General features: G+C 48.1%; 1 protein-coding gene and 1 pseudogene across 1 annotated transcript; one reads left to right on the forward strand and one right to left on the reverse strand.

Moving 5' to 3' along the window:
* Positions 1-1,939: 1,939 nt before the first annotated feature.
* Positions 1,940-14,568, forward strand: TMEM170A (transmembrane protein 170A). Its single transcript, XM_034788217.1, has 3 exons — positions 1,940-2,089; positions 7,324-7,425; positions 10,162-14,568. The coding sequence occupies exons 1-3, from the start codon at positions 1,981-1,983 to the stop codon at positions 10,290-10,292; spliced, it is 342 nt and encodes a 113-aa protein (XP_034644108.1). The 5' UTR covers positions 1,940-1,980; the 3' UTR covers positions 10,293-14,568.
* Positions 14,569-15,073: 505 nt separating this feature from the next.
* The window catches only part of LOC117886762, a 55,096-nt pseudogene continuing 48,117 nt past the window's right edge, over positions 15,074-22,052 (reverse strand).

Genomic DNA, 22,052 nt, shown 5'->3' on the forward strand with positions numbered 1-22,052 from the left:
AGCAGCCAGGAGTCCAGCTGGCCCTCCTGGGCCACCAGCAAGTGCTCTGAGCACGTGGCCAGCTGAGGCCCAGTGTACCCTAAAACAGGCTGGCTGGAGGCACAGCTCACACTGCACACTGTGGCAGGGATCATGTGGCTCCTTGAACACAATGAGCTAATTGCCTCCTTTGTAAAGCGCTCTGGGACTACCCACGAGAAGGTCTGGATAAGAGCTAAGTTATTGTTATTACTCCAACAAAAGCCGGACTCGGGCCCCCCCGGCACAGCCTCCCACTGCCCCTCCCCCTGCCATCATAGCCCCCAATGCCCCTCCCCCACCACGGCAGCCCCCCCCACCCCTTCCCCTGCCAGCATAGCTCCCCACACCTCTCCCTCTCCCATCATAGCCCCCAATGCCCCTCCCCCACCACGGCAGCCCCCCCTCCCCTTCCCCTGCCAGCGTAGCTCCCCACACCTCTCCCATCATAGCCCCCCAATGCCCCTCCCCCACCGGCACCTCTACGCCCCCCAACGCCGGGACGCTGTGCGCGGAGGTTCCCCGCCCCACCTGAGGGCACATAGTCCTCGTCCTCGGCGGAGGAATACTCCTCCGAGTCCGACATGCTACCGGTTCCAAGCCAGCCGCCAGCCGGCACCAGAGAGACGTGGCAAAGCGGCCTAGAGCGCCCTCCGCGAATCAAAGGGGGTTGGCTAGGACGCCTGTTGGTGCTCGCGTCCGTGGGGGAGGTACCATAGAGCCACGCATTGGGAGGCTTAGAGCGCCCTATTGCGATAGGAGACACCATAGAGCTATGCGCTGAGAGGCTAGAGCGTCTCCCGTGATCTCTGCGCGAGCCATAGCGGAACTAACCAGCCCTCACCTCATTGAGGGGAACCAGAAGGGAACGGAAGGAACATCCGGCGCTACCTGGATGCGGAAATGGCTTTTCCACTGTGCGGCGCTTTCTGTCCGAAAGAAGCACCAGGCTGCGGCTGGGACCAATACGTCCTAGCATGCATTGCGCTCCCCCCGCCCCCCCCCGCTAGGTACTGTACATCTCTGGGGGCTGTAGTTCCTATGGGACTCGTCAGCCGTAACAGCTGTGAGCCAGATGCCTGGGTTCTGTGCCCAGCTCTGTCGCTGACTCGCTGCGAGGCTATGGGCAGGTGACTTTGCCTCTCCATCCGTTTCCTTTGGGGATAATGTCACTGGCCCACCTTGCTAGAGGGGCCTGAGGCTGGATTAGCTGTTGTCTAGGCAGTTGCTGCACCATTCAGACAATCTGTTTCCAAGCTGTGATTGTACCAATGCTCGGAGGCTGATAACACACACAGGGCCCCCGCGCCATCCATCTCCGCTGCTACCCTATGTTCCTTTATTGCCTTAAAAATAGGTGGCCAGTTAATTACCTGCCTGCCCTTGCAGCACTTGGGCTCAGGCTTTCAGAGCGAAGTCACTGCACGGGGGTGGCCAGGCCTTGGGCTGAGAGGCGCGGTGAGCCCGGGCCCCCCGCAGCAGCTATACGCTCACGTCTGCAGTGGAGGGAGGCGCCGCAGGGGCCAGGTCTGCGGACGGTGCCTACAGCCTGAGGCCCCACGTGGACGATCGGTTCTGTATCGCCCGCTACGGTCCTAGTGCCGCCCGCTCCTCCCGGCAGCACTCCCCGAGCACGGAGCAGCTTCTGACGCACAGAGAAAGGCGGCTCGAGCCGGGTGCGCGGCGCCCTCCTCCTGCAGGGGGCGCATTTGCGAGAGTGGCAGGGCAGGGCGGGGCGGGAGGCACGTCCGAGCGGCGTCCCGCCCCTCTAGGCACAGTGGTGATGGGCGGAGGCCCTTGTCTGTCATGGTGAGAGCCGGGACCCGAGGAGCAAGCCGCTGTGCGATTGGAGCACAGAGCTGTCTGTTCCGCCGGGGCGGGGTGACGGGTGCCGGGAGGCGATAGGCAAGCTCAGGTGCGGCGCCGAGGCTGCTGCGTGCCTTTAATGGCGGCGGCGGCGGCATGGAAAGCGGCGAGCCGGGCGGGCTCCTGCAGCAGATATTGAGCTTGCGTCTAGTACCGCGGGTGGGCAACGGCACCCTGTACACCACCCCGCTGGTCAGCTTCCCAGGTACCGGGCCGGCCCCGCCCCTTTCCGGGTCCCCCTTCGCCCAACCCCTCGGGGCCCCCGGCCCCCCTCCCGGTCCCATGCTCCGGTTCCCCGCCCCGTCTTTCGGGACCCCGATCACGTCTATTCTCCGGTCCCGTCCTTCGGGACCGCAAACCCGAGCCCGTCCTTCCGGGACCCCAATCCCGCCCTATTTTCCAGCCGCCGCAGTTCCCGCCCCCAGCCCTTCTCCGGACACGCCCCTCCGCGCTCTATCTTTCAGGACAGCCTCCCGCTACACCCACATCCGCCGCAGACCCAGCCCTTCTCCTCCGGGGCCGATTCCCCCCCAGGATGGACCTGCCCCCATCCGCCCAGGACCGCCCACGGGCACGTTCCCCTCGTCATCAGTCTGGATGCTCTGGTCACATTCTCTTCTCTTTACTCTTTGTCTGAACTAAGCAGTCCCTGGCTCTGGAATCACTCCTGGCCTTTCAGAGTTTTCATTGCATGACTCTAAGCCCCCGCTGCTGTCTGCTCTTTAAGAAAGGATGACCAGAACTGAGCAAATGTAATTGAGTTGGTGCTGAAATCATCTGCCAGAGCCTGCCCCTAGAGCTCCTACCCTTGCGATCACTGATTAGGTGATGGCCACACTGGGAATCTTTTGTAAAAATGTCCTGTAGGTAGGTAGGTAAGGTTAGAGAATAGAGTTGTGGTGTCTCTCCTAGAAAGAAGCTCATCAAATGGTTTTGCATTGCCCCTAGATTCAAGCCAAAGCCTGCCAGGCCTTCAGCAAGTTCTGAAACATGGTAAATGCTTGGGAAGCAGGTGTGAGAAATGGTGACTAAGCATTCTTAGTGATAGTAATAGGTCAAGGGCCAGGGAATGCTCAGATGCAATCAGGCAGTGACTCCGACCTTTAAAATCAATTTGCTTGATTGTGTCCTATATGCACCAGCCACCAAAACCATGCTTCCATTTTAAAACCGGTAAGTAAACAGGGCCGGCTCCACGCACCAGCGCAGCCAAAGACCCGGACGTGCCGCCCCATCCCATGGGCTGCTATTGGAGCAGCCCATGGGATGGGGCGGCACGTCCGGGTTTTTGGCTGCAATTCGGCGGCGGGTCCCTCAGTCCCTCTCGGAGGGAAGGACCAGCCGCTGAATTGCCACCGAAGAATGAAGTGGCGTGATAGAGCTGCCGCCGATCGCGGCTTTTTTTTATTTTTATTTTTTTTCTCTTCGCTGCTTGGGGTGGCAAAAAAGCTGGAGCCAGCCCTGTAAGTAAAAACTGTTCCCTCCCTCCCCCAGGCAAAATGAATGTAGGTACCAATGGGGTCACTTGAATCAAAGGCTATTAGCCAGGATGGGCAGAGATGGTGTCCCCTAGCCTCTGTTTGCCAGAAGCTGGGAGTGGGGGGATGGGAAAGGGGATGGATCACTTGATGATTACCTGTTCTGTTCATTCCCTCTGGGGCACCTGGCATTGGCCACTATCGGAAGACAGAATACTGAGCAAGATGGACCTTTTGTCTGGCCCAGTATGGCCATTCTTATGTTCTTAATCCCCTTTTTTATTGGTCCCCTGTATGGATGGATATCTTTGGCAGTACAGTTGCTTCTCCAGCTTTCATGACATTTGACACCCCATCTAGTGAATGGCATTTAAAATAGAGGGACTAGTTTACAGTATGAGCAAAAAGGGGCTGCAGGCTTACAGTATACATACAATATCACAGTCTGCTGCATGCAGTCTTTGTATAGTTTGGAGGTCTGGAGCGAAGCCTTTTCTGATTATTACAGTACAGTATTGCTAGTTGAAGCAAGTGTAAAAAGGAGCTGCTCTTTGGTTAGTTGTTGAGAGGCTGGATGCAAGGGTGGCTTTGCTTGCATTAAAAACTACTAGTCATCTCATTACAGGTTTGGTATCGCTTCAGGCACAAATGCAGGTTGTGTTTTACTGAACTTCCTTTCGTTCCAGAGAACAGTGAGACGGAATTCAATTTTGTTTACTCAGTAGGAAGGCTTTTCTAACAGCGATCTCATTGGGAAATTTAAAAAAAGAGTCCTTGGCTATTTCTCTCACTTCTACACTTGAGACCTCGTTCACTGCAGTATTTAAGCTGCTTTTTTACTGTGGTGCTATATTTAAATATAGCACTGTCTCAAGAGTCAAAGATCAGAAGGGACCATTGGGATCCTCTAACCTCCTGTGTAACACAGGCCAGAGAACACTCCCAAAATAATTCCTAGAGCAGATTTTTTTTTTAGAAGAACATTTAATCTTGATTTAAGAATTCCATATTATTTTGAGTGCAGAATATAGAAGTGGCAAACTTGTTTGATTAGTAAACAAAACAAGGAGTTACAGATAATGCATTTTGTTTGGACCAACTCTATTAAAATAGGTAAGCTGTTGAGACTCCAACTGCATTAAATAATGGAAAATGTAACAAGCAATAGATGCATAGCTGTAGTGTCAAATTCAATTCAGAGGTACAATTAATAACTTTTTTTGAGGGAAAGTTAATTAATTTGTAGAGCTTTTGTTATTTTAAAAAGATTAAGCAAGCCTTGAAAGTGCACATCCATAAAGAGCTTGGTATTATAATACAATAATATGTAATAAGACAAAGGAGAAGTACAGCAGGAGTTACTGTAAACATCCTTAGAAATGAGGAACAACAGCGGTTCTCAAAGATCATCATGTTTAGTCCTCTGGCAGAGCTATCAGGACTCCAGTCCCCACACTCTCAAAACAAACAAAAAAAAGTTTCCAGAATCTGTGGTATTAACACTTGTCACATTACAAGACTTTAAATTCCTTGCTTGGTTAACCTGAAATAACTTCTGCAGAAGTAGTACAGGAGTCTTTGTCAGCAAGCTTACAGGTTGAGTTCTGCTTCAATATGGTAAGAAAAACTCAATCAGTTTTTCTGCCATCTTAATTTAACTGCTTCCTAATGATGCTAGAATCCAGGGTATCCTCCTGGAGAGAGAACTGCTTCTGAAGTACTACACTTACACAAGAGTAAAAAATTGCCTTCTGTTTCTAGGCATCCCTATTGCTCAGGTTCAAAGGCAGCTGATCTCTAAAAGAACAGGTGCAGAGCAGTAGTAGTCAAAGGATCAAAACAAATGGCAAGTAATAGCATAGATTTCTTTATTATTGTACTATGCTGTTTGACTTAAGGATGTGATTTTTCAAACAGCCCTTTAGTGCTAGAAATCCAGGCGGTTAACAAATTTTCCAGCAGAAATCGAGCACATAAATAACACAGGATATTTATGCCATAGCACTTGGGTTTTTTTTCCTCTCAGGGTCACTACTAGAATTTTTTAAAAATATTCAAATAAGATTTTAAGGGTGCCCTAGCACCAAAACTTGCTTCCATGTTGACTGTCTGGGTGAATCCATCTCATATTTAGTCAGTTTACAAATAAAACTGTTCCTTAATTGCCAGTCCTGCAAACTCAGCTGGGGATATGCAGGTCAAGATGGCTGCTATCATCGCTAGGGCCCTACCAAATTCATAGTCCATTTTGGTCAATTTCATGGTCATAGGATTTAAAAAATCATAAATTTCATGATTTCAGCTATTTAAATTTGAAATTTCACAGTGGGGTCCTGACACAAAAAGGGAGGGGGGGGGGGCGGATCACAAGGTTATTGTAGGAGATGTTGCAGTACTGCTACCCTTACTTCTGTGCTGCTGTTGGCGGCGGCACTGTCTTCAGAGCTGGGCAGCTGGAGAGCGGTGGCTGCTGGCCGGGAGCCCAGCTCTGAAGGCAGAGCCGCCACCAGCAGCGGCACAGGAGTAAGGATGGCATGGTACGGTATTGCCACCTTTACTTCTGCGCTGCTGCCTGCAGAGCTGGGCCCTCAGTCAGCAGCCACCATTCTCCGACCACCTAGCTCTGAATGCAGCAGCACATAAGAATGGGTGACATGGTATGGTATTGCTATCCTTACTTCTGTGCTGCTGCTGGCAAGGCACTGCCTTCAGAGCTGGGTGCCTGGCCAACACGCGCTGCTCTCCGGTTGCCCAGCTCTGAAGGCAGCGCAGAAATAAGGGTGGCAGTACTGTGAGCCCCCTAAAATAACCCTGTAACCCCCCTGTAATAACCCTGTAACCCCTTTTGGGTCAGGGACCCCAATTTGAGAAATGCTGGTCTTCCCCATGAAATCTGTATAGTATAGGGTAAAAGCACACACAAGACCAGATCTCTCAGTCCGTGGCATGTTTTTCATGGCTGTGAATATTGTTGGGCCCTAATCATCACCAATAACAAAAGTGACAGATCACATCCTGCCTGCAAGGGTACCTGTATTGCCCTTGTCCTGAATGGGGTTGCATGAGTATAAAAGAGGGAAGAATTTGGCCCTGCAGTTGTTCCACTCTGCACCAGCCAGCGTAGAATCCAGCTGTAGTTGTGTTGACTCATTGGAGTAAAAAGCAGTCAATCATGTTATTGTCACAAAATTGAGCAAGTCTGACTCTATACTGTGAGGAGCAATTTTCCTGACTAAGGAGGTGCTGCCATTCTTATTCAGTGTCACTTTCAAGCTAGATCATGGGGTTCAACGCATAGTCGTATCCCTTGGCCATGCCAAAAAAATTCTCTCCTGATCTCTTCCTTACCTTCCCCCATCCCCACTAAGAAGGCTCATTTTGTGACAGCGATACGGACCAGTACAGTATTCTGTCTAGTTACTGCTTTTTCAGGTTCTTATTCCAAAATATTTTGGTGTTACTTTGATCTCCCTGCAGCGTTAAATAAGTTTTGGTAGCATGAAGAGATTCAGAGAATTGTGCCTGTATCTTGGCTCCTATAATAAAGAAATGATCAGATTATAGATGCTCAAGGCATTATTACAGGGCTGTTTACACTTGTGATGCATTGTAGTTTTTGAATTGATGAAACTTTCAAATTGTTCTGAAGTTAGGGCAGGCATTTGTAATGGCTGAATGTTGTCTTAGCATTGCTATCCCCAGTACAGAACAAACTTCTGTAGCTGCCCGTAGTGAGGTCACAGCTTGGTCCCTTACATCATGGACACCCTTAGGGTACATGGTCTATATCTTGTTTCCTCTTAAACTCTTTAGAGCAGGAACTTTGTCATCCTGCGTGTTTGTACAGCACCTAGCACAGTGGGAGCCCAATCCTGATAGGAGCCTTTGGTAGCTGCTCTTGTGTTCAGGTAGACGGTGAAGTGTCCTGTCTGCGTCAACCTCCTTTCTCCTTGCCTTGCAGAAATGTGGTATGGTGTATTCCTGTGGGCGCTGGTGTCCTCTCTCTCTTTCCACATTCCTGCGGGATTACTGGCGCTCTTCACCCTCAGACATCACAAATATGGTAGGTTCATGTCTGTAAGCATCCTGTTGATGGGCATCGTGGGACCAATTTCTGCTGGAATCTTAACAAGTATGTTAGACGTTCCAAAGTACTCGTTTGACTGATGGGTGTCTCTTAGTGAGAGTTCACTTCAGAAGCTTGCTGAACTGGGATGCTATTTCTTCCCCATGGGAAAGGAGCTAACATCTCAAAGTAAGGGTCCTGTTCCATGTGTTTTAATCATAGAATATCAGGGTTGGAAGAGACCTCAGGAGGTCATCTGGTCCAACCCCCTGCTCAAAGCAGGACCAACCCCAACTAAATCATCCCAGCCAGAGCTTTGTCAAGCCTGATCTTAAAAACCTCTAAGGAAGGAGATTCCACCACCTCCCTAGTTAACCCATTCCAGTGCTTCACCACCCTCCTAGTGAAAAAGATTTTCCTAATATCCAACCTAAACCTCCCCCACTGCAACTTGAGACCATTGCTCCTTGTTCTGTCATCAGGTACCACTGAGAACAGTCTAGATCCATCCTCTTTGGATCCCCCTTTCAGGTAGTTGAAAGCAGCTATCAAATCCCCCCTCATTCTTCTCTTCTGCAAACTAAACAATCTGTAGCAGGGCATGGGATTCTTCTGTCCTAAGTGCAGGACTCTGCACTTGTCCTTTTTGAACCTCATCAGATTTCTTTTGGCCTAATCCTCTAATTTGTCTAGATCCCTCTGTATCCTATCCCTACCCTCCAGCATATCTACATCTCCTCCCAGTTTAGTGTCATCTGCAAACTTGCTGAGGGTGCAGTCCACGCCATCCTCCAGATTAATGAAGATATTGAACCAAACCTGCTCCAGGACCAACCCTTGGGGCACTCTGCTTGATACCGGCTGCCAACTAGACATGGAGCCATTGATCACTACCCATGGAGCCCGACAATATAGCCAGCTTTCTAAACACCTTATAGTCCATTCATCCAGCCGACACTTCTTTAACTTGCTGGTAAGCGTACTGTGGGAGACTGTATCAAAAGCTTTGCTAAAGTCCAGGAATAACACATCCACTGCTTTCCCCTCATCCACAGAGCCAGTTATCTCCTCATAGAAGGCAATTAGGTTAGTCAGGCATGACTTGCCCTTGGTGAATCCATGCTGACTGTTCCTGATCACTTTCCTCTTCTCTAAGTGCATCAGAATTGATTCCTTGAGGACCTGCTCCATGATTTTTCCAGGGACTGAGGTGAAGCTGACTGGCCTGTAGTTCCCTGGATCCTCCTCCTTCCCTTTTTTAAAGATGGGCACTACATTAGCTTTTTTCCAGTCATCTGGGACCTCCCCGCTCTGATCGCCATGAGTTTCCAAAGATAATGGCCAATGGCGCTTCAATCACATCCGCTAACTCCTTTAGCACCCTCGGATGCAGCGCACCTGGCCCCATGTACTTGTGCTTGTCCAGATTTTCTAAATAGTCCTGAACCACCTCTTTCTCCACAGAGGGCTGGCCACCTCAACCCCATGCTGTGCTGCCCAGTGCAGTAGTCTGGGAGTTGACCTTGTCCGTGAAGACAGAGGCAAAAAAAGCATTGAGTACATTAGCTTTTTCCACATCCTCTGTCACTATGTTGCCTCCTTCATTCAGTAAGGGGCCCACACTTTCCTTGACTTTCTTCTTGTTGCCAACATACCTGAAGAAACACTTCTTGTTACTCTTAACATCTCTTGCTAGCTGCAACTCCAAGTGTGATTTGGCCTTCCTGATTTCACTCCTGCATGCCTGAGCGATATTTTTATACTCCTCCCTGGTCAATTGTCCAATCTTCCACTTCCTTAATGGTCTCTTTCTCTAGTGCCTTCCACTGAGGATTTCAAAACAGGCTCAAATGGAGCACAATTAACATTGAGCTGGATGATAAATGTGGAATCTAACTGTGGCACGTCTAGTCACTTTCAGACTTGAAATATATTTAAAATATTTTACAGTGATCTGTATGTTTGCCTGAAACTGAACAAAAGATTCTGAGTTATGGGCACAAAAGATCCTGGTCTACAAAGTCCCACATCGCATTGAATAAACAGTTCATCTAAAGAAGCCCCATACAATACGCCATTCAATGAGGCATTAGCAAGATTTTATTCCTTCCCCATTATACTTCTGGACTGTGCTTGGTATCGCATTGCAATGTATGTGTAATGTGCTATTGCTGTCCTTCTCAGGATCCAGTTCAACATTCTCTCTCTGTCTGCCATACTCCCACCTTGTACTGGGAGTATATGTCTGTCTCAGATATAATGCTATTCCATAGTTAAAACTACATTAAAAGAACGCTGATGTGTCTCGCCAAGTGTACTGTGCTGTTGTAGGCATTAATGAAGTGAAGAGTTGGAAAGAATCACTCTCTTTATTCAGCAGTTAAGACTAGTCTTCATTTCAACATTTTTTTTTTTTCTCCAACTACTTAGTTTTTAAAATGTACTTCAAGTGTTTGGTTTAAACAAATGTCTGGTTAATGACTGGAGACTTTACAAAGACCAGGCAAGATTTTGTTTATATTGCTTTTTATAAGCACAGTTATTTGCTAGCATATTTTCTTTTATTTAGATGTAAAACTCCAATGTATTCAGTGGTTTGGACATCTAAATAACCCAAACTGAACATACAAAAATAGACCAGACTATGAGATTGGCCCTTGCTGTCCATTGCGGTGTATAACTTAGTTTCTATCTCAAACTTGCCATAGCACATTAACGCTCTTTTCTTATCAGGTGCAGCTATTGCTGGAGTTTACAGAGCTGCTGCAAAACAAATGATCCCCTTTGAAGCACTTACTCTAGGTGTGGGGCAGACATTCTGTGTGATGGTGGTTTCCTTCTCACGGATTTTAGCGACTCTATAGCATTCCAGCAGAGACTTGAGGCTGAAGATCAAATCGGGAGGGGAGAAGATTTTGACTGCGTGGCAGAGGTAGTCCATGAATGTGGCAATTTTTCAATCTCTGGGCAGAAAACAGCACGAGACGAAGATCCTGGATGTACCTGGAAGGTGTTATGTCTTTGGTTTTCTAAAGGCCTGGTTCCATCGCTGATTTGGTAGCAGAATAACTTAAACTAGGAAAGAGATCTAATCTGAGGGGTTATATGCTCCAAATGAAGTTCCTCAACACAAAGTTAGTTTGTTTATACTTGGCTTCTGTAAAGTACAAAAGCAGGCACAGTAAAAAGGCTTGTCTTGATTTACTTGTAGTACAGCTGTGTACACGCTTCCCTGGAAAATAAGGGGTTAAATATTTCACAGATGCTACTGCAAGCGTTATCTTCCAACCAGAATATACTGTTTGATCAGTCTTCAGTCTGTTGTAGACTTGGTTGAAATTGAAGCTAATTTATTAACATTTATTTTGTTACACTTTGGTAACATTAAGTGCCAAGGTTTTTTTGGGGGGGAGGAGTCATAGGATGGGGTGGGGGGGTTCGTAACATTTAGTATAATGTTGAAAACAATGAACTGTTGTAGCAACAGAAAGAATCCACAATGTGACATAGAGAGGTTCTGCTGTAGAAATGTTACTACTGAATGACGTGGCAGGTGCAGAGTGTAGTGAATGCTTTGACCTCTCGCTACTTTACACTTTGTGATTGAACCTTTTAAAACACTTTTTAAAGATATATTAATTGGCCTTTCTAGCCCCCCTCTTTCTAATGCTAAGTGTTGGGCTTAGTGGGGGGAGCAGCAAAAGGAAACTTCATTTTAGATACTTGGAAATGGAAATTGGTGCCAGATTGCATTCCCATTCATTGCTGAAGCAGGAGAATTATTGTATGTTATGGGGTCACTATTGATAACATCCTATTACAGTGAAACTTACCAGCCATCATATATCTTCTGCTAAGGGGGCAAATGGTGGTGAATGTCCACTACCACAGCAACAAGTAGTTGGAAATCACGTGTGTATCCCTCTTGATCTCCAAGCCTTGAAAAAGCCTGACTTTGATTAAGCTTTTGTTAGTTCTCCCTTTAAGTACCTAACATGTTTACAATGGCATGATGGTAATTCAAGTCTTAATTTGATGTTGTAATAATCAGAGGTCCAGAGATTTAGAATTCTGCACGTGGCTTCCATGACTGCACAGTTGCAGTCACAGCATGTGCCAGCTGTGTGTCTTAACGGGCCACTTGCACATGCCACTATGGTACCTGCAAGCACAGACTGTGCACATCCTCCGTTCTAAATATCTGGGCCTAACCGTCTCTGAGAGATCTCCAGGGATTGGATGCCTCCTTGGGGGTCCCAGAAAGTGCCGTGGGGATTTGCCCTTTCTTCAGCGACTAGTACTGCCAGGAAACATGATCTCTTCTGTTGTTGTTGTTGTTGTTTTGTTTTTTAAGAAAAGGATTTTAAACTCCTTTCTCTCTCTGCCCTGTTGACAGAAACACTTGTGCAGTAAGGGCCCTTGTACAGCCACGTGCTTTCTGTGGGGCTGGTGTATCCCTGGTTCTCTAGAGACTGGGGATTAACCCTAAGCATTCCTTTAAGGCTATGTAGCCATCTGCAGCTTCCCCACTGTTTGTCAAGGTGCCAAGGGCAAAGTATTTGCATTTCCAGATCAATTAATGGAGTCCTTCGGCTTGCTACAAGGGAAGCATCAGATGTGCCCATTAGTAGGGCATCCGCTACTCAGGAGACACTTTTAAAAGTGGTTTGTTTTTTTTTTTTTTTACTGAACTTGGTTTTAATTATTTTATTAACAAACCAGGCAAACCAGATTGCCTATTACATCTAAATTCCTGCTTCCTTTTACAGTAACACCCATCACTTCCTCTGAACCGAGTGCCATCTACCATAAACAGTCAGAAGAGAGGTAGTGCACTTGTCGCAGCATAAAGAAAATGTCCTAGCATAATTTAGATAGTCTCATGTTGCCCATCATCAGTTACCTGGAGAGGCAGTTTATGGTGATGCCTTCCTAGAATCTGTCTAAACTAGACCAGTCAGCATTAGTAAAAAAAAAAATACAAGCTGTGGTGTAATCTTGAGAGAGGCTTTCATGTGAATGCCTAATCTTGAGGTGGCAAAGGTTCAAATTTTATGTAACTGCTGTTGTAACACGCTGAACACCAAGTAACTTGTACTAAACACTGGGACTTCTAAATGTATCCTATGTGTGTTATGCTGCATGCACAGGGCTGTCATTATTATCCTTGTATCCCTCTCTCCTGGTGGCTCAGGCTTGGATTATCTTGGCCACCTCAGACTTCTTCCCAAGAGTCTGAAATGAGCTATGTAAAAGTCACCTTATATCCTGTCCTCTTTCCCACTTATCTCCAATATCTGCACACCATAGCCCATGTCCTAAACACAGCTCGATTGCACGGATGACCCTGAATTTTGTTGGGTACAAAATTCCTTTGTCTATAAAGGCTTGTGCCACGGGGCTCGGGTCAGGTAAACTCGATATCTTAGAATCTTTTCTTTATGGGGGCCACTAGAAACGGGCGTTCCAGACATCTGCAGTGCTCCCTGTGCCTGTGTTCCCACTCCCATGTTTGGATTCTCAAGAGCAAGGATCATGCCCTATGGGAGAGTTTAACAGAAAAGGCTTAATGATATCTTGACATGAAAGAGCAAAGAATCTGCAGGTCTCACATGAGGACAATCCAGGGGGATAAATGAAGCTGGAGAGCAGGTGCTCTCATCTAAACAGCCAGTTTTGTTGAACCAGTAGTCGCCCAATCTAGAGGGTTGGAGAGGAAACTTTGTCCTTCTGCTGACTCTTCCTGTAGGGATGTGAAGGAAGCAGGACTGGGAGGCGGGAGCTGGTGCCAAAAAGTTCTAAAAGATCTCTCGGCTCACAGGTAGCGCACTGCTGCTTTCCATTGCCACTCACTAGCAGAGTGCTTTTGACTGTTAATTGCTGTGGTTTGGACTTGAATGAAACAAACTCATAATTATGAGCTGAAACAAACATGAGGTTAAAATGGCTTAGAGCAACTGGAAGACGTAGAAGCTGTTCTATTTTCTACATATTTAATTTCCTTAACTACCATTTATCTGCTTATCTTGAAGAATGTGAATATGCATCTTCAGTAGGTGTTGAGTATTGAATGATTTGTTATCTGTAGTGTTTATCTGAATTTGTCCAGTCCAGTGAATTTTTCAACGGTCTTGTAAAGGTGACCAGCCTTATCAAATACTGAGTCCCATGGGCAAGGCTGTTCATATTGTTTTGGTGATAGGGGAAACTTCATAGTGCTCTGCTATCTTCAGTGTTCTCCGGTCTTATTCTCCACCCTCTGTTGAAATGCAGAAGGCTACAGGGGAGACATCCTTCTCTCTCCTTTCCCACGCAATAAACCTAACCCAAAAGGAGCTCTTGTGAGCTGATATAACAAATAATTATTAAAAGCAATGTCTGTCTTCCACCCCCACCATCAAATGTGCTTGCTCAGTTCCTTAATGACCTTTCAAACTTAATTAAGCAAGTATAAGAAGCTCACAGTTAATCTTCAGTTGGTATGAATGGATGTAGTGTCATTGAAATAAATAGGGCTATGCTAGTTTACAAAAACTGAGGATCTGGCCCTCAGCCTGTACATAAAAATATTTACCAGGGGGCAGGGAGGGACTGAATCTTAAGAGCCAGTGAAGACACTGTAATAACAGTTCGTGCCTAGAAGGTAGCTCTTTGTCACCAACTTTTTAATCGAAGATCTGTGCAGCTGTTGCATGGGGCTGTTAAAATGACCCAGACTTGTTTTGGTGCAGTGCAATTCCTACTGCATAATGGGGCAAAATGACCAAAACTAGCAAAGAACTTATAGAAAAATGTGAAAGCACAGGTGCTGTTGACTGACTGTTGAAGGTGCATTTCACCCTAGGCCAGAGGGCCTAATCAAAGGCTTAAGTGAAGCAAAGAGCCTGGCAAGAGGCCTTCTGCACTGGAGTCATTTTATGCCTGGAGCAGAGGTTCATGGTCCTGCTGTTCATATGTGTGCACATACTGTGTGCTGGTTTGAACCAAATCAGCCTCCCTGTGTATCTCACTCACTGCTACAGCCAATATGAACAAATCTTTGTATAACAGAAAACAATGTAAAAGTAAATTCTATTTTTCTACTGACACTTCTAATGCTGGTGTTGCTGTTTACCAATAAACTCTAATGATTGCTGTGAAGCAGACCTGTATACATCCTCTTTTTGGAGTGGTGGGAGGGTGGATAGTGATGCCTCACATTCAACTGTTTCCTGTTCCTTTGTTTTAGTGAGCTAATAGAGATAGAGAATTAGGTGAATTTCCAATTTGTTCTATATGGAAATCCACACTATCTAGCCTGTGCCTGGAGTCTGTTGTTTCAGTAAGCTCAGCTGGATTGTGCACACTTAATTGACTGTCTATAACTGCTATTGTAAGCCTTTCCTTTTCAGCAGAGGCTCTCCAAATGCTAAACAAGGGTCAGGCAGCATTAGGGGGAAAACTGAGACTAAGCGATATGCCCAAGGGCCCACCAGGTCAGTGGCAGCTGTCTCCCCTCTAATTACTAGGCAATAATTTCCTTTAAAGAAATGTCCTCCTTGTGTCTTGAACCCATAACCCAAAAGGCTTCATTGCAGGACTGAGGAGAGAGACTCAGTAACAGCGCTAGTTCAGGCAGAGATGTTTATTCATGAGATGCAGACGGGTGCTGGAGTGTCCTGTGCACACTGCTGGTGAAATCATTCCTGTAGGCCAGGCTCTCACCATGGCACATTTCTTCCTGTCCAGTCCACTACAATCCCATGGTGTTTCTCAGAGAGGGTGGAGAGCACCTTCAGAATCCCCTGCACGCTGTCCTCCACCGTCAGCTCTGCCTGCAGCATGCACATGAAAGGGGGAGAATGAAACTCCACTTGTGTTTGAAGCACCCGCCCCAGGGAAGTGGGCCCCTGGCTAAGGTGGCAGCTGGCCCACACCTTCCTGTGCCCGCTGCTTCCTTCTGGGATCACAGCTAGCAAATCCAGGCTGTTGCTGGGGGGCCAATAGTTGCCTTTCTGGAAGCACAGATCTTGTAAACCTGTGTGGGGGTGGGATGGAAATACGGACTGGAGGAGAAGCTACAGCAGCTGCTGGACCTCCCAAAGTTGGAAGCAGATAAAGTTCTCATGGGCAGGTAGAGGCACAAATAAGAACAGGAACTAAAGGGGGGAGAAATATTGGAGGGGGGGACAAAAGGACCTGGGGACACAGATGAGGCAGGACGGGGGATGCAGGTGGAGCATATGGGACCCAAGGTCATAGGTGAGCTGCAGACAGACACTGGAAGATGGGGAGAAAATTGACTGGAAAGGGAGGAAGATTTAACCCCATCATATTTCCAGAAAACACAAACCACATCCTCAGTTATTCACCATCCATCTGCAAGAATGTGGGTTGCAACGGGGGCGGAAATCACAATGGTCTTGTGCCTTGATGATCCTGGGGCCTACTAGCGAAGTGACTACAAATGCAGGTTTTACTAGGACACTCCCAGCCTTCACAGTGTCCTGCAGCCCTGCAAATGTCTGAGGACTCCAGAAATGTCCTGGCTTCTCACTTCATTGGTCAAACCCTGTTTATTTTACAACTACAAAATGTTTGTTCAAAGTGGGTGAGTCTGCAAGTGCAAACAGGGCAGTGGGTGCAGTGGCTGGAGTGCAGAGAAAAGCCAAATGAGCACAGATGTTATCAGTGCAATTCATTTGCTCCAAGTGAATGTGAGCAGAGCGTGGCCAGGGGATTTGATTTGGATGATACTAAAGGTCTGAGTCTGGCTAGCTTTTCCCACTAGCAAACTTGTCTCAGTAGCAGCAGCAAAGCAAAGCGCCACTCTGGTTTGAGAAATGGAAAGAGATAGCAATGAATGATTTGTGTTGTGCTTCTGGTGCCTGGATGCCTATATGAACCTTGGGCTAAATTCTCTTCTTTGCTACACAAGTGCCACTCCATTAACGTCATGGGGGTGGCACAGGTGTAACTAAGGCAAGATCAGGTCCCTTTGACTTAGAACAGAGAAGAGTGAAATTCTAGATCTCTTCAGCTGTTTTTCTTCCCTGGAAACTAAAGTAGAAGCTACAAATTCTCAGCTGAAGTCCTGGGTCGGCACCTGGGTCACCAACATTGGTCCCACAATGTTGATTTTATACACGGCCAACATATCTGCAGCAGTTGCTGACTCCAGAGTGCTCTCTGGCATAACGCCAGCATTTATTTATCAGCAAATTCAGGCCAGATCCTCCCAGATGGGCCTCAGCTGTCTTTGCAGCAGCCTGGATGCTCGTGGTGTCTGTAGCTTCTGGAGAGAATGATGATGGGATTTATTATGAGCATGGGTTGGTTCCATTCCTGATACTGTGTGAAATAAATATGGCCGAGGTTACGGTGGTTTATGTTGAAGAGAGAGAGATGTCATCCCTTACCAGCCGAGCTCTCGGGAGATACTTGTAGAGCTGTGGCTGGTTCCTTCAAGCTATCAATATATCCCATACAAAAAACTGCATACAGAGTTAATTAGGTTACAAAGTCAAGCCCTCAAACTTAAGATTTGCAGTTTTATAATTGTCTGCACAACCTTAATTTTGTTCCCTTGCCCATCCAACTGTGCACTGAAGGAGGCATGCAGCCCATGGGAAAAATAGTATGTGGTCATGTAATTAAGAACTGTATCATGATGCAGTAGGTTGCACAAGCAATCTTAATTCTGGCATCTCCTAACTTTTGGGTGCTTGATTTTGCAATCTAATTAACATTCGTTTAATGTAGTTTTTTAATCTCATTTCCTAGGGGGTTTTTTGGGAATGAAAAAGCTAAAAAGAAACTCTTATTTGCACCTGTAACCACCCCACTTCATACATCATGAACACAGCTTTGAATTGTGAATCCTTCAAAACAGACTTCTAACACTTGTCTACAAAACTAAATACATTTGCTAGCAATAGGAGAAGGTTGTTATACTGGAAGGGGATGAGTTGGTGTCATCACATTCATAGAATATAGAAGGGACCTCAGGAGGTCATCTAGTCCAACCCCCTGCTCCAAGCAGGACCAACCCCAACTAAATCATCCCAGCCAGTGCTTTGTCAAGCCTGACCATAAAAACCTCTAAGGAAGAAGATTCCACCACCTCCCTAGGTAACCCATTCCAGTGCTTCACCACCCTCCTAGTGAATTTTTTTTTCCTAATATCCAACCTAAATCTCCCCCACTGCAACTTGAGACCATTGCTCCTTGTTCTGTCAAATGGTAATACTGAGAACAGTGTAGCTTCATCCTCTTTGGAACCCCCCTTCAGATAATTGAAAGCAGCTATCAAATCCCCCCTCATTCTTCTCTTCTGCAGACTGAACAATCCAAGTTCCCTCAGCCTCTCCTCATAAATCATGTGCTCCAGCCCCCTAATCATTTTTGTTGTCCTCCACTTGGCTCTTTCCAATTTTTCCACATCCTTCTGGAAAAATTGGAAAGAGTCCAATGGAGGGCAACAAAAATACAGGGAAGCCTGGTTTGCTCCCCCCCCCCACTCCCCTCAAAAAAATCAGGGGCTCTTGCCACATGTGGTGTTCCCAGAGAGGGAGCTGCGCTGGTGCTATGTATCAGATCAGAGGAATGGTCAGACAGGGAGCCCAGCTGGCTCCCTCCTATCCCCGCCCCACCTCGCCCTGCTACAGCAGCTCAGGCATCTCCTGGTCATTTGGCTGTAAGCCCCCACAGAGGCAGGCCCTAGGCGAAACTTCCACCTTGTGCCCCCCCCCCCCCCCCCCCCCNCCCCGCCCCACCTCGCCCTGCTACAGCAGCTCAGGCATCTCCTGGTCATTTGGCTGTAAGCCCCCACAGAGGCAGGCCCTAGGCGAAACTTCCACCTTGTGCCCCCCACCCCCCAGCCCTGCGGCAGCTCCCCTCCACCCTGAGGCCCCCCCCGCGGCACTTCCCCTCTTGCCCTGAGGCACCCCCCTGTGGCAGCCCCCACCCCCTGGCATGGGAATCCGTGCGGCAGCTCTGACCCGGGGAACCCCTGGGCTGTCAGCAGCGCGCTGACCCGGGGGTTCCCCTGGGCTGTCGGCGGCGTGCTGACCCAGGGGTTCCCCAGGGCTGTCGGCGGCAGCTCAGACTCCCTCTCCCTCCCAGCGCAGCGGCCGCTGTAAAAAAAAAAAAAAAAAAAATTGGGGGCACCGCCTTTTGGAAAATTTTGAAAGGGCCTGCCTTGGATCCAGCATCACTGCAGACCAGTACATGGTAGAGCTGAGGCCGCAGCTCAGTGGACCCTTAGCAGAGGTGGCGGCTGAAATGCCTAAGGAACACATGAACAGTTATGAACTTTTTAAAAAGCAAGGCCAGACTCAGAATGGAGCTAACACCCGAGCATGCCCGTCGGCGGTTCAGAGCCCTAAAGTGGAAACCCGATGTGTCATTTACCCGTCATGCCTACCACATTGACAAAAATTGTGATGCCTGGGTATCAGGAGCAAATGTTCAATCTCTGGAAGATCTGCTTTCCCTAGTAAAAATGGAGCAGTTTTTAGAGGGTGTTCCTGAGGAAATAGAAAGGTACATCCTAGATAGGAAGCCCAAAACTGTAACTGATGCGGGGGAGATTGGAGCCCAGTGAGTGGAGGTGGCAGAAAAGAAAAAAACTAGTAGCAGTTGGAGCGAATATCAGAAGGGGCAAGCCGAAACAAAACCTTACCACCGGGGACAACCCAAGGGAAACCCCAGACGCCTTCTCACCCCACTACACCAGTCTCCACCAACCAACATCGTCCCGGTGATACCTTAGCAGGGCGATGTTTTAAATGTAATGAACTGGGACATATAAAGGCTCACTGCCCTAAGAACCCCAACCGATTACAGTTCATTACACCCCAATCACACCAAAGATCCCCAAACCCAGATGCCTCTCTCATACCCTCGGAGCGAAGGGAAACCTTGAGAGTGGGCGGAAAGAAGGTTACCGCTTGGAGGGACACTGGGGCTCAAGTGTCTACTATCCACCAATCCCTAGTGGACCCCAAACTCATCAACCCGGAGGCTACAGTGACAATTCAACCCTTCGTGTCACAGTCTGTAACCTTGCCTACAGCCACGTTGCATGTCCAGTACAAGGGCTGGTCAGGAATGTGGACTTTTGCAGTCTATGACAATTATCCCATTCCCATGCTCCTGGGGGAAGATTTGGCCAACCAGGTGAAGCTAGCCAAGAGGGTGGGAATAGTCACCCGCAGCCAGGCTAAGCAAGCTTTCACCCCCATCCCTGTTCCTGAACCGTCCACCAGGGCCCCGTCTGTGTTACCGGAGACCCAGACAAAGGTGGTGGAACTGGATCCCCTGCCAACGACTGCAACAGCCGTAGTGGATCCAATCCCAGAGACCCAGCCAAAGCCAGTCCCAGAACCGGAACTGGCAACGCAACCAGCACCAGAACCATTGCCAGCCCTGAGTCCAGCGCTTGCAAACCCGTCTACAACTCCAACGCCAGAGGGCACCAGCGAGCCTGAACTGGCAGAAGCAGCAGATAACCCTACCCAAGAGGCTCAGCCAGAGCCTGAAATACCACATAGTGCACCAGCGGACAGCGGTTCACAGTCAATGGAAACAGCCCCAGCACCTGCATCGCTTCCAGAGGGACCAAGCCCCAGTCCACAGTCCAAGGAGGAACTGATGTCTCCAGCATCAAGGGAACAGTTCCAGGCCGAGCAGGAAGCAGATGACAGCCTTCAGAAAGCTTGGGCGGCGGCGCGGCGCACCCCACCGCCTCTCAGCTCTTCTAACCGATCCCGGTTTGTTGTAGAACAAGGACTTTTATACAAGGAGACTCTTTCTGGTGGGCACCAGGAAGACTGGCATCCTCAAAGACAGTTGGTAGTTCCCACTAAGTATCAGGTAAAGCTCTTGAGCTTAGCCCATGATCATCTCAGTGGCCATTCTGGGGTGAACAGAACCAAGGACTGGTTGGGGAAGTCCTTCCACTGGGAGGGAATGGGCAAGGACGTTGCTAATTATGTCCGGTCTTGTGAGGTGTGCCAACGAGTGGGAAAGCCCCAAGACCAGGTTAAAGCCCCTCTCCAGCCACTACCCATAATTGAGGTCCCATTTCAGCGCGTAGCTGTGGATATTCTGGGTCCTTTCCCAAAGAAGACACCCAGAGGAAAGCAGTACGTACTGACTTTCATGGATTTTGCTACCCGATGGCCGGAAGCAGTACCCTTAAGCAACACCAGGGCTAAAAGTGTGTGTCAGGCATTAACAGACATTTTTGCCAGGGTAGGTTGGCCCTCCGACATCCTTACAGATTCGGGAACTAACTTCCTGGCAGGAACCATGAAAAACCTGTGGGAAGCTCATGGGGTGAATCACTTGGTTGCCACCCCTTACCACCATGAAACCAATGGCCTGGTGGAGAGGTTTAATGGAACTTTGGGGGCCATGATACGTAAATTTGTAAATGAACACTCCAATGATTGGGACCTCGTGTTGCAGCAGTTGCTTTTTGCCTACAGGGCTGTACCACATCCCAGTTTAGGGTTTTCACCATTTGAACTTGTGTATGGCCGTGAGGTTAAGGGGCCATTACAGTTGGTGAAGCAGCAATGGGAGGGGTTTACGCCTTCTCCAGGAACTAACATTCTAGACTTTGTAAGCAACCTACAAAGCACCCTCCGACACTCTTTAGCCCTTGCTAAAGAAAACCTAAAGAATGCTCAGGAAAAGCAAAAGGCCTGGTATGATAAACATTCCAGAGAACGGTCCTTCAAAGTAGGAGACCAAGTCATGGTCTTAAAGGCGCTCCAGGCCCATAAAATGGAAGCGTCGTGGGAAGGACCATTCACGGTCCAGGAGCGCCTAGGAGCTGTTAACTATCTCATAGCCTCCCCCACCTCCAACATAAAGCCTAAGGTATACCATGTTAATTCTCTTAAGCCCTTTTATTCCAGAGAATTAAACGTTTGCCAGTTTACAGCCCAGGAAACAGATGTCGCGGAGTGGCCTGAAGGTGTCTACTATGAAGGAAAAAAGGATGGTGGCGTGGAAGAGGTGAACCTCTCCACGACCCTTGGACGTCTGCAGCGACAGCAGATCAAGGAGCTGTGCACAAGCTTTGCACCAATTTTCTCAGCCACTCCAGGATGGACCGAACGGGCATACCACTCCATTGACACAGGTAATGCTCACCCTATTAGAACCCCACCCTACCGGGAGTCACCTCATGCCAAAATTGCTATTCAAAGGGAGATCCAGGACATGCTACAGATGGGTATAATCCGCCCCTCTAAGAGTGCATGGGCATCTCCAGTGGTTCTAGTTCCCAAACCAGATGGGGAAATACGCTTTTGCGTGGACTACCGTAAGCTAAATGCTGTAACTCGTCCTGACAACTATCCAATGCCACGCACAGATGAGCTATTGGAGAAATTGGGACATGCCCAATTCATCTCTACTTTGGACTTAACCAAGGGGTACTGGCAAGTACCACTAGATGAACCCGCTAAGGAAAGGTCAGCCTTCGTCACCCAGGCAGGGGTGTATGAATTCAATGTACTCCCTTTTGGGTTGCGAAATGCACCCGCCACCTTCCAAAGACTTGTAGATGGTCTCCTAGCAGGATTGGGAGAATCTGCAGTTGCCTACCTCGATGATGTGGCCATTTTTTC

Source organism: Trachemys scripta, chromosome 13, assembly GCF_013100865.1.
Source record: "Trachemys scripta elegans isolate TJP31775 chromosome 13, CAS_Tse_1.0, whole genome shotgun sequence".
Classification (NCBI taxonomy): Eukaryota; Metazoa; Chordata; order Testudines; family Emydidae; genus Trachemys; species Trachemys scripta.